The sequence below is a fragment of the Plectropomus leopardus genome, chromosome 11 (genome assembly GCF_008729295.1).
Source record: "Plectropomus leopardus isolate mb chromosome 11, YSFRI_Pleo_2.0, whole genome shotgun sequence".
In the NCBI taxonomy this organism is placed as follows: domain Eukaryota; kingdom Metazoa; phylum Chordata; class Actinopteri; order Perciformes; family Serranidae; genus Plectropomus; species Plectropomus leopardus.
Window position 1 is genome coordinate 31496923 of NC_056473.1, and position 14767 is coordinate 31511689.

Genomic DNA, 14767 nt, shown 5'->3' on the forward strand with positions numbered 1-14767 from the left:
TATGGATGTGCATTTTTTTATGTGCAGTTGAAACTTCAGTAAAAATATTGTTTTTTTTAAAAAATGAATCTGAGTACTTCATCCACAACTGTCCACATCCCACTTTAGTCCAAGTCCAGATTTTCCCTGTGCCTCCTCCCTCTGTACTCTCGAAGTCCCTGTTGTAGTTGTGCCGGTCGGCCACAGCTGGGCGCTGTTGCCTAACTCTCCCCCTGCCTCCCCTCTCTCTCTCCCGTCAGCCCAGCCTGCCTCTCTCCTGCCTCTCTGCCTCAGCCAACCCGGGCTGTGCCGAGCTGCTCCCTGCGGGATCAGAGCGCTCCCCCGCCGGGACCCTTCTCTCACATCCCCCTGCTGGGACGCGGCTACATTTCCAGCCAAGCACTGCCTGCCTTGGCTTTATTATGTGTGTCTGCGCCGCAGCCCCGCCAGCAGAGGCAGGCAGAGGAGGAGGAGGGAGACTGGTAGCCAGAGTCAGGACAAAGAAAAAGCAGGGAGACAGAGGCTAGCGAAGGGTTAGACTGGGAGAAATATTAGGCTGCTATTAATACTGCCGGTAGAGCTTTGAGAAATATTAACAAAAAAAGAGAGGTTGTAAAAGCAGTATTCCCCTCGGGGTGGAGATGCTGGGGAAGAGCGCAGTGTCCATGCCACCACCAGACCACCACCACAGCCTAGTGTAGATTAACGGGACGGAACACGGCAGGCTGCTCGGTTCGGGTCGGTGCCGCTTTCCTGGAGGAAAAACCAAACCAAAACAGACTGAAATAGTTTCGATAAACTAAAAAAAAAAAAAAAAAAAAAAAAAAAAACAGCGAACAGCGCGAGGGAAGAAGCCACGTTTCAATTTTTGAGAGCAATTTTCTCCGTCGCCTCTCTTCACCTGGACCGTCACGTATAACTGCTGCTGCTGCTGCTGCTGTGGCACCGACACCTCACACTCGGACTGTCACTTCTCCCCCAAAACCGCCGCGCGGGACCTTGCTCAGGTGTTTGCCGCGCGCGTGGCTGGCAGCTCGCGCCCCGGTGGAAGAAGTCGGAGCGGCACGAGCGCACGGGCTGCACCGGAGAAAGCAAATAAACGCGCGCGTTCAAAAAAAGGCAGAAAAGAGCGAGACGTCGGAGCACGTTGTAACGGAGAGGACGGGAAGTTGTTCCCGTTTATGCTACAGGTTGCGCGAGCCCGAGCGACTGCCGAAGGAGGAAAACGCATCGGAGTGTCGCCTCCAAGCTCCCGGTGTGTGCGTGCGTGTGTGTGTGTGTGTTTGGTTTGTTGTCGTTGGACTAACGGCCGTTTCCCCCAAATCAGAGACTGAAGCTGCCGCATTGCAACAGGCAAAGAAGCAGCAGCGAAGTGGTGGAAGGAGGAGGAAAGACGAGCCGACTGTGTCCGCCTGCATGGTTAGCTGAAAACACGGAACGGAACAAAAACAATTAGAGAATAACATTATTTTTTAAGAAAAAGAAGCAGCTCGACACCAGAGATGTCTAGACGAAAACAGGCCAAACCGCGCTCCGTTAAAGGTAAGAAACTGTTTATTTTTTTCCACCTCATGTGAACGGACACTTCACTCAGGAGTAGGAAATGAAGCCAACAAAACCATGACCAAGATTTCACTCTCGTGCTTGTTTGACTATTTATTTATTTTTGCCGTGAAGAGCTGCGAGCGTAGCTGTGTGTAGTTTTAAAACAGTGTGTGTTGCATTTACAATTACTTTAACTGCTGGTACACTAATTGTCTGACACGATATTGTTAAAAAAAAGATTCAAATATAAGGTATTTTACGGTAATTTCACTGTTTCAAATGGTCACATCTTTGTCGGAAATGAGCTTTCAAACAGCTCCAGCGTTATTTCTCTGTCCACTGGGTTAATTGTTTTCAATTAGCTGCCCCACTGTCAGAACTTGAAAGATGATACACTGGTGCATCGTTTTTCTGACAGCGTGGGTTGTGCTTTTGGATCAACTTGTTGTAATTCACTTGGTTAATGGCTCCATGTAATCTGGATTATTCCCACATTGCACTTGCTTTTAACAGCCCACTGCTGCTTTGTTGTGGTAAATTTGGCTGCTTGACCCCAAATCAAGTCACTTAGCCCCCCATATTTTATCCTTTTATGGCTTCCTTTCACACCAAAATAATGATCAGAACTGATTAAAATTCAGATTTTCTCCACACTTTAAAGGAGGAGCAGGGCATCGCTGAACATGGATGTATTTCACATTAGATTTTAGAATATGGCTGTGATTATTTAAAATTTTCTCATGTTTCCAGGCTCATCTTCTTACTTAAAAAAATATCTCCTGCAAGGTTGAGCTCAAGTGAAATTTACAAATTCAATTTTCCAAAGTTCAACAAAAGTCCACATTTTCAGGATTAAAATCCTAATTTAAAGCAGCATTATTATAAAGCTTTTTTATATTAGAGGAAGCTGCAGTTTCCTCCATTACTATAAAATAGTATTCATTGCAGTGCATGGGTGACTGGGCATCTTGCATGAGGGCATGTGGTGGCCTTGGCCTCCATGTTTCCTTTATGGGACCCAGATGGGCAACGGGACGGAGTGACCATGTGGTTGCCACCCCCCTCCCCCGTTTCCTCCACCATATAGGCTTTCCCTTTCTGCGACTATGTGGGAAGCGAGCAGATTTCTGACAGTGGTTTAAACTGGGTGTTTAGTTTGATTAGTGGCGTGATTTCCACTGGAGGATTGCAGCGTCTCCTGCAGGTTCTGAAGTTAAAATCTGAATCATGTGGGATTCATTTTGTCAATATGAGGAGAGGCTGCTTATGTCACACACTGGTTTGTTTTGTTTTTGCTTCGGGATGTGTATTGTGGTTGTAATATCTGTAACTGTGGGCTGTGTGTGCAGGAAAACGGACACATTTTAGAAACAGTTTTTCGCTTCAGTCCACAGAGCAGGCTGTGATTGAGTGCGATGCGGTAGCTCACATATTCCACAGCCTCCTCAGGAATCTACTGTAAAGCTGGTTTCAGTTTTCATTTCATACAAACAGCCCTTTTTTTTGGGAAAATTTGACCCGACATCAAAAGAATAAATGCCGTTTGTGGTTAATAACAATAATGATGCTTTAAATAGATATTGTTTCCTATAAAGTGAAAATTTGAGGTTAAAAGAGAGAAATTCTAACTAGTTTTTCTGCATGCAGCTTAGTATTTTTAATTATTTCTTTTTAAATTCGTTAAGTACTTGAGAGAAAGGATGCATATGACTTCTGTGCAGTCTTGGTTTAGAATCTGACACTTGATCTTTGCACAGTTTCCCATCCATCTCTACACTCTATTATGAAGAACTTGCATCATAAAAACCATGTAAATATGTTTGCGGATACACAACAGCACAATGGCACGTGACCCCTGTTTTTTAGATGTAGTTATGGCAGCGGTGCTGGCAGTATTTGTGGTTTTGTTCAATTTAAAGGACCATAAAGTCTGCTATAAACTGTGGAGATTTTGTCCCTCTTCTGGGTCCAGTGGTACTTTTTTAGGTTGTGTTTGTGTCTGTTTGAGGAAAACAGAAGTACATTGTTGCAGTGTTTGGAGGCCATGGCTTTTGAAAGGCAAACCAAGACGGCTTTTGTGAGCTTTATTTTCTCAGAAGACTTTGAATGAAGTCTGTCTTATGATGATAGAATTACTGTTTATTTAAATGGAGTTTGGTGGGTTTGGCAATAGCAATTTCGGGGCTGTTTCTGGTTAAACTAAATGGATTTTACTCTTTAAAAAATGGTCTGTCTCTGAAGGGATCCTTCCCTTAATGTTGTCAGGCACTTATGATAACATTTTGACCCTGTCAGTGGCAAAAACAAGCACTTAAGTTGACGTAAACTTATGACATCTAATGCCTGAAATAGTGGGTCTGCAACATTTCCACGCGTACGCCTGTAGTGCACCGAGTAGGCGGAGTCCGCACACCATTTGATGGGAATCGCAGCTGGCAGATATGCCAGATCCGCCGTTAGATTTAAGTGAGACCGGCATATATATGTCACCACGACCACATGTCCAATACAAAGGTAGACTGATAAGTCAGTGAACAGTTGAATATCGTTCAGGTTTAAATTAAATCATATTGTTTATTAGTGGCAATTATTTGTCAACTAGGGAAGCTACCATGGCTCTTGTCTTGTAGGATGACACTGTTGTTTATTTTGTCAGCTGACAGTTTCGTGGTTGCTGCCTCTGGCTGACAGATTACACTCCATGCAAACAGCTCTCCGGGTCCTCTCCGCACACTGAAGTAGAGGGGACTCACTAAACAAGGGCATAACATTGATTGTTTTTCTAGTATAAAGGGTAAAAAAAGAGAATTCCTGCACACTATCCAATTATCTGCAAAAAAACCCCAAACTTTATTCAATGAACAACATTTTGGTTGTCAGACCTTCATCAGATTATAAAAACAGAGCAAAGAAAATCTGAAGACATTTAGAGATTAGACCTACTCAGCCAAGGTCAATCAGAGAGCATAAGCTGACTACGTAGTCAGCCCACAGTTTGTGTGTATTTAGCCTAGAAAGGGACGATCAAACCGAGACACATTGCATCAGGTATGACTAGACCGCCCCAAAAACGCCTTCAAAGTGCATCCGAAAAACAACAGGGAGTGCCTGTTGAGCAGGGCTGCATACACTTAATATATTATGTTGTATTTTATTCACCAGGAAGAATTAGTTGACTGCTCACGCAACTCCAGGCCTGTGTTTTGCAGTTACTACTTGAGTAATGAGGAGACTTAGCATTGTAAAGCTCAACCAAAATCAATTTCTCAGCAGTGATCAGTGTGAGTGGTAAAGACCGCCTCATAGTTGATTTGATTGGCTACTTCGGCCAAAAGTGACCAAAAGTGGCGGTGTCGCTCCATGCCTTGAGCTCAAAATTTGACAATATTTTAACTTTTATATGTGCCCAAAAACAGACAGAAAAATGAAGTAAACAATGGTTTTGCCGGTGAAGCTTATCCAGCAATGCGTCTAGGTGTTTATAAGCCCTCTAGAAGGCACCTCCCACCATCAAATATGTAAATTTATGGCACACAATTTAATAAAATACACATAGAATTATATAGATCCTATAAATGTCAAATCATCAGTGGTTATCAGAAGTGATGAGAGCCCTAAACTGATGCCATAAAAGTGTAGAATGAAAAAACCAACCAATTTTTAATTATACACAATGGCAGAAAACAGGCAAATTCTCACATTATTATAGCTGTACCCGCAGTGAGTGTATGATAAATTACTGAATAAGTTCTGATAGATTATTTTTCTTACAGTTCCAGTCACCAATCAGGTTATTGTTTCAGTGTTTGCTTAGAGGGGTGCTGTATGAATATCTCCACTTAATCAGTATGTGTAAGATGTGGTTGTTATTGCCCCCTGCTGTAGTGTTGTTGCTGCTCGGTGCAGTTTGTCAGTGAACAAATCAGCTGCTGTGGACCAGTGAATCTGTCCGCTGCTGCTTTGTCATTGCTCTGTGTGTGTGTGTGTGTGTGTGTGTGTGTGTGTGTGTGTGTGTGTGTGTGTGTGCTTATGCTTGCAACATCTACATTCTTGTATTTGTGTTAAGCATGCATCATAGACATGCACGCCTTGTGTGTCTGTCTGTGTGTCTCTGTGTGTGTGTCACTAAGGCAGCCTGGTCTCAGCAGCCTGGATAACGAGAGCTTAGCTTTAGTCAGGCAGCCAAGTGAAGCAGAGCGAAGCAAAGCTGAGGCGGACGACCACCACTCTGTGTGTGTGCGCGCGGTAAAGGTAACGCGGCCCTTGTAGGCTAGCTTGCATAAGCACCATGTGTTTTGTGTATGTGTACTCATGCATCTGTGTGTGTACATGCGTGCCGCTGCTATCTCCCCTCCACACCTTGCCCCACTGACAGCTTGGCAAGACCTGGCATTGGGGGGGAAGATGGAGAGAGGGATTGGAGGAGAGAGAGATAGAGATGGAGGAGAAAGGGGGTTGAAGGGTAAAGGGGAGAGAGAGGAGAGGTGTTTTGGGGCAGCACAGTGGCACACAGCAGGTGAGTGGGCTGGGGGGGATGGAGGGGGGGGTGGAGGCCAGGACGAGGTGAGCATCGCCGGGGGATTATCTGTGTTTTCATGTTCTTCTGTCTTTCACCTGCTCACCCAACTCTGACTGGCTGGCTGGCTTACGGACTTACGGGCCAGCCAGGCGTGCCAAAACAATAACAAAGAAGCACAAAGTCCCACCTCAGCCATATCCTGCTTTAGATTTGCTCTGACTCTGGGTGGCCCAGGCTGGACAGGATTGGTTTTTTTTTCTTCTGAGATCAATAGCTGATGAGTAAAAGTGTGATATTTTATGGTCATTTTTCTTGAATAGGGAGATCGTTTGCCTGGAACCCACATATTTATCATTATGGTTGTCTCAGATTACAATTTCCACTTGCTTTCAGATGTCTTTCACAACTATTTAAACCTTTGAACCCAGAGGAAATCTGTTCAATTTCTTTTTTTAAAAAAATGGGAAAAGACAACAAGCAATATTGTAAGTAATGTTCCACCAGTTTCAAGAAATAAGTAGATTTAGATTTTTTAAAAATTATTTATTTATTGAAGAAACAATTCAAAAAATAGCCGGAAATTAGTAAAAAGTCCAAGAAAATTACCTGAAAATTAGCAAAAAAAAAAAAAGAAAGAAAAAGAGTAAAACAAACAAACAAGGAAACGACCTGAAAAAAGTGCTTCAGAAATGATAATATTGTCACATAATTTAAGATGTGTAATCATAACAATTATGAATGTAGTTTTCTAGACATTGTCCCTATAGCTTTTTAAAACACTCATTGCCTGCTTCCCATGTTTTTGAAAGACGCAAAGCCAGGTTGCTCAGATTTCAACCCAAATCTCTTCAAATGTATTGCTACTAAAAACAATCAAGTGTTATAGTGTGTTACTTTTTTTTTGTTCTTTTGAATTCCCATGTGCTGCATGTGAGATTTAGGGCATGGACAAAAGCAATGTGAACAACAGATAGCCCAAGCTTGATATTTTTGAGGGTTGGTGGGAAAAAATTGATACAGCATGGTGTTGTGGTATTTTTCCATGGTAATATTGTATCAATACACAGACAGGAAGTATCTGTTTTTTTATTTGATAAATTATTAATACTGCAAATGTAAGTTTAACTTTTGGTAGCCTTCTAGGGTATTAAAATTAATTACTTTTTCATTTGACTAGATACATTTTGCTGCAATAAAAATGATTGAAGTGAGTTAGACTGACTGAAAACTTTAAAGTAGGACTTTGCAGAACGTTTTGCATCTTGTTTTGCCCAAAGTCAGGACTGAATTGTGGAAAAAAAGCTGTCAGGTTCTCTGCACCTACAGCATGGAACAATCTGCAAAATGATCTGAAGCTTAAAGAAACTGTGACCTTGAATGAGTTTAAAAACACTGTGAAATCTGTTGAGTCCAGGCTGTCTGTGTGCATCTGTTTTACCTGGTCGCCCTGTTTCTCTTCTGTGCTTTTATGTGACTTTTATTTGTTGTTGAAACTGTGTTGCTGCTATCTGGGCCAGGTCTCCCTTGTAAAAGAGATCTTTGATCTCAATGGGACAAACCTGGTTAAATAATGACTAAATAAAAAACACAGATGTTGACAAAATTTTCCTTTGGGGACATAATTTGTCGTTGAAAAATGGTAATAAATTGCAATATATTGTAATATGTTATCCCAATATTCAGCATAACACAAAACATTAAAAATTGCAATAGAATTAAAAAAAAAAAATCAATTAGGACATGGAATTATATCGATGTTATATTGGTATTGTGATAGGAGAGAAGGTGTTTTTTTTTTGTTTTTTTTTTAATCTGAAATGTAGTAAAGTGATGTAATTTTATGAATTTACAAGACTGTTATGGCTTTTTCCAATATTTGTCTTTACCCTCTTAGTCATTATATCCACATTAGTGATGATTACTTATCAATAATCTCATTGTGTAAATATTTTGTGAAAGCACCAATAGTAAATCCTACCATATCAATCCCTTGATATCGCTGTATTTGGGGGGAAAAGTGACTAATATCAATGCATTTATTTTGAAAATGTACTTTTTGATATAGCAGTCTATAGCTGTAACAAACAGTAGTATTAGAAGAAATGCTCTTCCATGTTTCACCACTAAGTTCCTCTGATGGATTTACTTGACCAGCCTGGCCTTTACAATGATTAGGCCTTGTTAACAGTGGGGAGACTTCACTAATTGCAGTCTGTTAATTGAACACGGACTAATGGCACGATGATGGGCCATGAAACTAGCTGATGGGGGTGAGAGAAAAGGAGGGGTGAGCCGGAGGAAGAAATGAGAGAGCACGGCTTCTCTCTTATCAAAATATTATTTCAATGGATTAATCCGTTTTTAATGTGTGTCTTTAGCGAGGCGAGGCAGCAGAAATCTCCTTCTCTGTCTGCTCAGGCAGTCTCGCTATCCTATCTCTCCCTCTCTCTCTCCCAGCTCTCAGCCCCTTGAGTCTCTCATGCATTATGTAGTGATGATTATTACTTAATTACACATTAATAAATCCGCTTCATTTGCAGGACATTAAACGGGAGTTGAGCGCATATGACAGGGAGATGGAGGAGAGGAGGGAAGATTGGAGAGGGGGGAAAACGGAGGGAGCACTTACTTTCTAGCGTTTATTTGGTTTGTTTAGAGTGTTGTTTATAGTCAGTGGAGCCAAATGAGCCCTTTGACCAAGAGGGAGAGAGGGGGAGGTTTGGTTTGCTGTTGGTGTGTGCTGAGCCGAGCTCTGCCAGGCTAATGGCATCATTTCCACTCAATCTCCTTCTTTCTCCATGTCTTGCTCCTTCAGTCTGCGTGTCTCTCTCTTTAATTTCTGTGGTTCCACCACCTTTTTCCAGTTTGTGTACGTTTTGTCTTATGTAAACAGATTTTTAGTGGGATTATTAAGAACCGTTTTTTCCCAGCTCAGTTGCCAGAAGAAGATGTTATGTATTTCTGCAAATTACAAATAACATTTGCACATTTCATGTAATATTATTTCTACACTGACGTACTTGAGATTACATGTATGTGAGCATAAGGGCTGCCTCTTGAAATTGGAGATTCGAATCATTGTCGACTAAGATTGCTTCAGATTAAGCAGTCAGTCAGTATGCTGTGCATTGTACTTCTGGCGACGCTTGGTCCCCAGATTTTGCTGAAAAAAACTAGTGCTCTTGGCTTTTTTGTAATACTTTCTGGTAAAAGCTGCAGCGCTCAGGGAAATAGAGACTGCACTCAAGGCTCAGAGACAACATTATCTTTTCTGCTTAAAAGTGGTGAATTTACAGCTCAGCAACTTAATAAGATACAGTCTTTTGCTTTTGTTTGATAGCTTGTGTTGGCAAAAATGTTGTTGAGCATTTGCGATCTGTTGTTTGCACCATTAGCTTGTTCACTATATCGCATGAACGCAGCTGTCACACTGAACATCCTGCTGAGCCACGTTAAAACTGTAAAACAAAATTCAAACAAAAAACAAATTCACAATATTCTTATTTTACAGCAGAATTTGATACAAATAACATAATTCTCAGACCGTTACTGTAGAAAACAGCTATTTTAATTATGAATTATTATGCCTTGTGCCATTTTAATATTTGTCAGCAAAACAAAACAAAACACAACAAAAAAACAGTTGCACACTTACAATTAGGGGTGGGCAACATATTGAATATACCTGAGGTATTGTTCCATGTGAGATGAAATGACTATGTTGCAAATATGCCAGCATGGAGCACTACTGCAATTTGCAAATACTATTAATATATGAGTGGGAAGAGCTGTGAGTTTGTTTCCTTCTGACACTGATTTAATTATCAAGTTGAACAGCCCTGCCGTAACAGTCTAACTTGATGGGTGGTAGTGGCAGTAGTGTGAACAGATTAAGCGTGTGTTTGTATTTGCAGAGCTCTGATCATGACTTTTTAGTCACATTTTATGACAATGGAGCACCAGTGTGATTTGCAAATATTAGTAATATATAAACTTCAGAGCTGTTAGTTTGTTGCCTGCGCACAGTGAATGAGCGAGTCTTATTTTTTCCATGAACAACATTATAAATGACAAAGTCTTTCTTTTTTGTTGTTGTCGACCAACAGTCTGAAACCAGAATATATTCATTTTACTATAATGTAATGACACGGAAAGGCAGCAAATTCTCATACTGGAGGAGTTGGAAAAAGCAAATATTTGGCATTCGTGCACAAAAAAATGGTTCAAATGATTAACTGATTATTAGAGCTGTATCTGTCTCGGACTTATGCCAGTCAAATCGGATGTTGCTGTTCAATACCTATATTACAATTTAGTTTTGTTTTCCATACAAAGTTTTAAAGTTTGACGTGCTCAGTGTGACAGTGGCATTAACGTAATATAGTAAACAAGCTAACTGCGCTTACGACACGTAAATGTGCAACAACATTTTTTGTCAAAAAAACTAGATTTCAAACAAAAGTCAGAGACTGTATCGTATTAAGTTGCTGTTAGCTTTAAATTCACCACTCACGAGCAGAAGGTCTCTCCTCCTCTGTGCTATCACCTGCTTGTCCGCAGCTCCATGTACCAAGGAGTAGCATGAAAATCAAGAGCACTCACTCTGCAGCAAAATATTGGGACCAAAACATCCCCAGAAGTACACTGCACAAAACAAAAAGGACTGCTCGACCTGAAGTAATCTTAGTCGACTGAGGGTCTCTAACAGATGATGTAAATCTCCAACTGTCAAGGGGCAGCCATACTGATGATCAAAATAGTTGCAGGTTCTGTTGATCAATTAATCAAATAATAGATCATTTCAGCTGTATGCTACACCATCTTACTTTTTAAACACTGGTTAGGGCTGCATGATAATTCATGTAAGTATGTGATTTAAATGTAATAAGAGACTCTGGGATAGTAATTATTCATTGCCTGGAGTTAAAGTTATTGTCAATTAACTGCTCAAGACTTTAAAATTAACAACCGCCAAGCCGCCAAATGTGGGTAAAAATTAATTGTGGCGGGGAACGTCATCAAGTTACAAGCCAATTTGGTGGTTGCTGAACCTAATTACGATACTCCCTACAAAGGCAAAATCAAACTGACCTGTGCAAAGAGAAGGTCGACAGTGTGGAACCAGTATCATCTCCCAGTATCTGAGAGCAGCACCAGTATGACAGACAGTATGGTGAGTTTAGTACAGTGCTGTTAATCTCTCATTTCTCTTCCCCTTTCTCACCCTCCTGTCTATTTTTCTTTCTCTCCCTGCCTCTCTCTCCCCATCTGGCTTTACCATTAGAGTAATTTAATGTCACCCTTTGGCAGAGCACGGAGCCTTTCATAGGGCAACTGGCTCTTATAAAACTCAGAGACCCTACACATGTGGCTTGGATTACTTGAAGACAACAACATGTTATTTTGCAGGTACATCCAAGCCTATATGTGTTGGGAAGCACTGCTTTTTTTTGCTTTAAATGCAGAATATTTGACGGCTTATCTTGTTTTTGCTTGTGCAGCTATAGTGCAATCAGTGTTCGCACAGACACATTGAGTAACTCCTGTATAAAAGCTTGTATTGGCTTTGCATTAAAGCTCACTGAACCATTAAATGGCTTTCTGAGAGCTTTGTTAGAAATTCCATTGACTCCTCAGCAGGGGGTGGATTTGAGTTTTTGGTAGTATTTTTTTTTTTTAATGGGGCAAAACAAGCTAATGTAACTGCCGATTGGTGGAGCCCAGCAGCACCGTGCATTGAATGTAATTTGACTCATGTTGATCTGCACTCGATTAGAACCAAATTACTGCACAATTGAATGCTCGGAGTAGAACAGAAATACAGTAGGACATTTTCATGGAGGACATTTTTGACAGTTTAACAATGTCTGAATTACATAGCTGCTTCGGTTTCTTGAGTTGTGCACGTTTGCTCACTTTCACACTGTCATGGGACCCTTGAACAGAATTGAGCTATCATTAAGCTTATTAGTTACACCTGTGCTTTTCTGACTGTGAAATGTCAAAATTTCTGCTCTAAAAAAGGTCAGTTGAATAGAGTTTACCCTCAGATTTATAATCTCAGTTTTGGCTGTAAGTCCCAGACAGTATAGAAATAATTGCAGTTTTGTAAGTGCTGTTATGGTTAACCTTAACCCTTTAACACCTGGAGCAACATCACTTTCTTCGTGCTGCTTTCAGGCGCTTTTATTAGTATTTCACCTCTGAAACTTGAAAAAGATAAAAAGTTAGGGAAAACATATTTCTAATTATCATAATAATATATTTTAAAATTGTTTCTTCATTTTTCTTAAGTTAATTTTCTTGTACTTTTCTTATTATGTTACAGAATTGGCAAGTTACAATACATTTTTCTTTTTTTTCTTTTTTTTTTTTTTTTTTTAAAAAAACCCCCAAATTTGCATCTATTTTCTTGAACTTACTTATTTTTCAACAAATTGTGTTTGCAAATTTTGGGGTCATTTCTTTTGTTGCTCATTGCCTTATTCGACTATTTTTGAAAGAAGTCAAGCTAATTTGCTCAGGTTTCAAAGGGTCAATAGTTTTGACTTGATAAGTACCATTCCTTCATCAATGTTAGTGTTAATGAGGTTTGTGTGAAATAATGGATGGGAGAAGGTCATATCATCCGGTAGGCTTGATTAGGTTTTTGTTGTATGGAGTGTGTGTGTGTGTGTGTGTGTGTGTGTGTGTCATCTGTGTGTCCAGAAAGGGTGAAGTCCCCTCAGTGAGGTGTGCATGTGCCAGCGACAACTCCTTATCAGCGGCCAGCCTGGTGTGGTCGTGCATGTGCATGTGTGTGTGACAGAGTGTGTGAGTGCAGGGCGTCATGGGCCAGGACTGTGCCATTGTAGCGGCTTAGCTAGCCTCGTTTATCAGCTGCAAACTCACTGGACCTTAACACACACCCTCCCCTCTGGAGACACACACACAAACACACACACATGCACAGTGTAGCTGAGCTCTGTGCATGCCCATGCCCTCAGCTTTTAAGAAGAGAAAGATGATGCTGGTGTGACTATACACATGCACACACATGCACACTTAGTCAATCCAAACTGAGCTTGCCAAGCCCGTATCCCCCCACCACTAGATAGTCTCAGAGGACGTGGGCCCTTCTAAGTTTCCTACAAGGCTGAGTGTGTATGCATGTGTGTGTGTAAGCATCTCTTACAGTCTTTTACTAAGATATTATGCTTGTCTCTTTGTTCCACACTGACTGTTTGCCTGCAGTGTATTTGTCTCTACAGTTTGGGGTGCTTGGTTAGGTCTTATGTCCTGTGGTGTCTGCTGTCTCAGTTGAAGCTGGCTAAGTTGAAGTTTTGTTATCAATCAGTGGTTAACCCCTTGAAACTTGTGGGTGCTGGTGCATGGCTGTTCTTAGCTGAGCTATTTTTTTACGACATCTATTGCATGTCGCAGGGATCCCTCATCAGTCGCTCTTCCTGAGGTTTTTACCACCCTCCCCCCTTTATAGTTTTTTTTGGGAAGTTTTTCCTTTGTTGATAGAGACACACACAAACACACAAACAAAAAAAAGACCTGAAAAATGGCAAAAAAAATAACTTCACCTTTTACTGTTTTCTTGCAATTTGTGGGACAAATCTTGCCATGTTTGAGGACCTATCGAAACTGTTTGACCAGTTAGAACTTTTGTTTAATTGCAAGTCTTCTGGCCACTTCAAGTGCCACTACCGTAACAGCAGGAATATATGTGCACCAAAATCTATGGGGTGGCTGGCTTGACTGTGTTTTTACACAGCAAATCTGAGACATTTGACTTCATTTTTAATTGTTGATTATTTCTTTAACAGATATACATTGAAAATCCATTGTTACTATAAAAAAATGTCACTTTAGGCTTTTGTTAACTCTTAAAAGATACAAGGATTTCAAGATTATCATGTAGATATGGCCAGTAGGCATCTATATCTATGATAATTATGCAGCGCTGTTATGGGAGCAGGAATAATACCTTATTATTTTGGACATAATTACAGTCGATCCTCGCCTCATTCAGCCCCCTCTCCCCCTCCTCCCTCCTTGCCTCTTCTGCAGCCTCATGCATTTCGCCCTTCCACTCCTTCCTCCCCTCTACTTTGCCTTCTACCTTCCTCCCTCCCCCTAATAATCCCTCCCCCCTTCCTATTCTGTACATTAAACATTAGTGGTGGGGGCAATTAGCAGTGCCCCTCTGCACACCTGGCTGATGCATAATATATTTATTGGGCTACCCTCCCCTCCCTCTCTCTGACACACATACACACACACGCTGCTGTTGATGAAAGGGTGACTTTTGGGAAATGGAAGTGTGTGTGTGTGTGTGTGTGTGTGTGTGTGTGTGTAGGCTATGAGTGAGGACTGAGTGCTTTATACTCCCCGGTCTGACCCTGCATAACCTCCTTAGTTTGAGCTTCATGCCAGGTCAGGAGTCACTGTTCTAGTCAGGTTTTCTGAGAAAATCATGTATCCAATTTCTATTTTTCCCATAAGTGACATTATTTGGCAAAGTTAGCCTCTCTTGTGGTCTCAACCCTTCAAAACCCAGTTCAGCATCAGCTTTCTTGTGCTGCATTCAGACACCTCTCATAAGTGACCTGAATACACTGGTTTGATTTCTTTCAAAAACAGGTGGAAAAAAGCCAATTGTTGGCAAAAGTTGCAAGAAATGAGTGTAAAGTGTGAAAATGACCTTTTAAAATTAGTTTAAAAAATGGGGGGCAA

General features: G+C 41.0%; 1 protein-coding gene across 2 annotated transcripts in view; it reads left to right on the plus strand.

The window, feature by feature from the left end:
* Positions 1–287: 287 nt before the first annotated feature.
* The window catches only part of znf423 (zinc finger protein 423), a 193305-nt gene continuing 178825 nt past the window's right edge, over positions 288–14767 (plus strand). The window contains exons 1-2 of one of the 2 annotated variants that reach the window (XM_042496261.1): positions 288–1234; positions 1307–1521. In XM_042496261.1, coding sequence (XP_042352195.1) covers positions 1482–1521 — 40 coding nt within the window. In that variant the 5' untranslated portion in view covers positions 288–1234; positions 1307–1481. Of the gene's footprint in view, positions 1522–14767 lie in introns of both variants that reach the window. The other variant, XM_042496260.1, reaches the window with a different exon arrangement.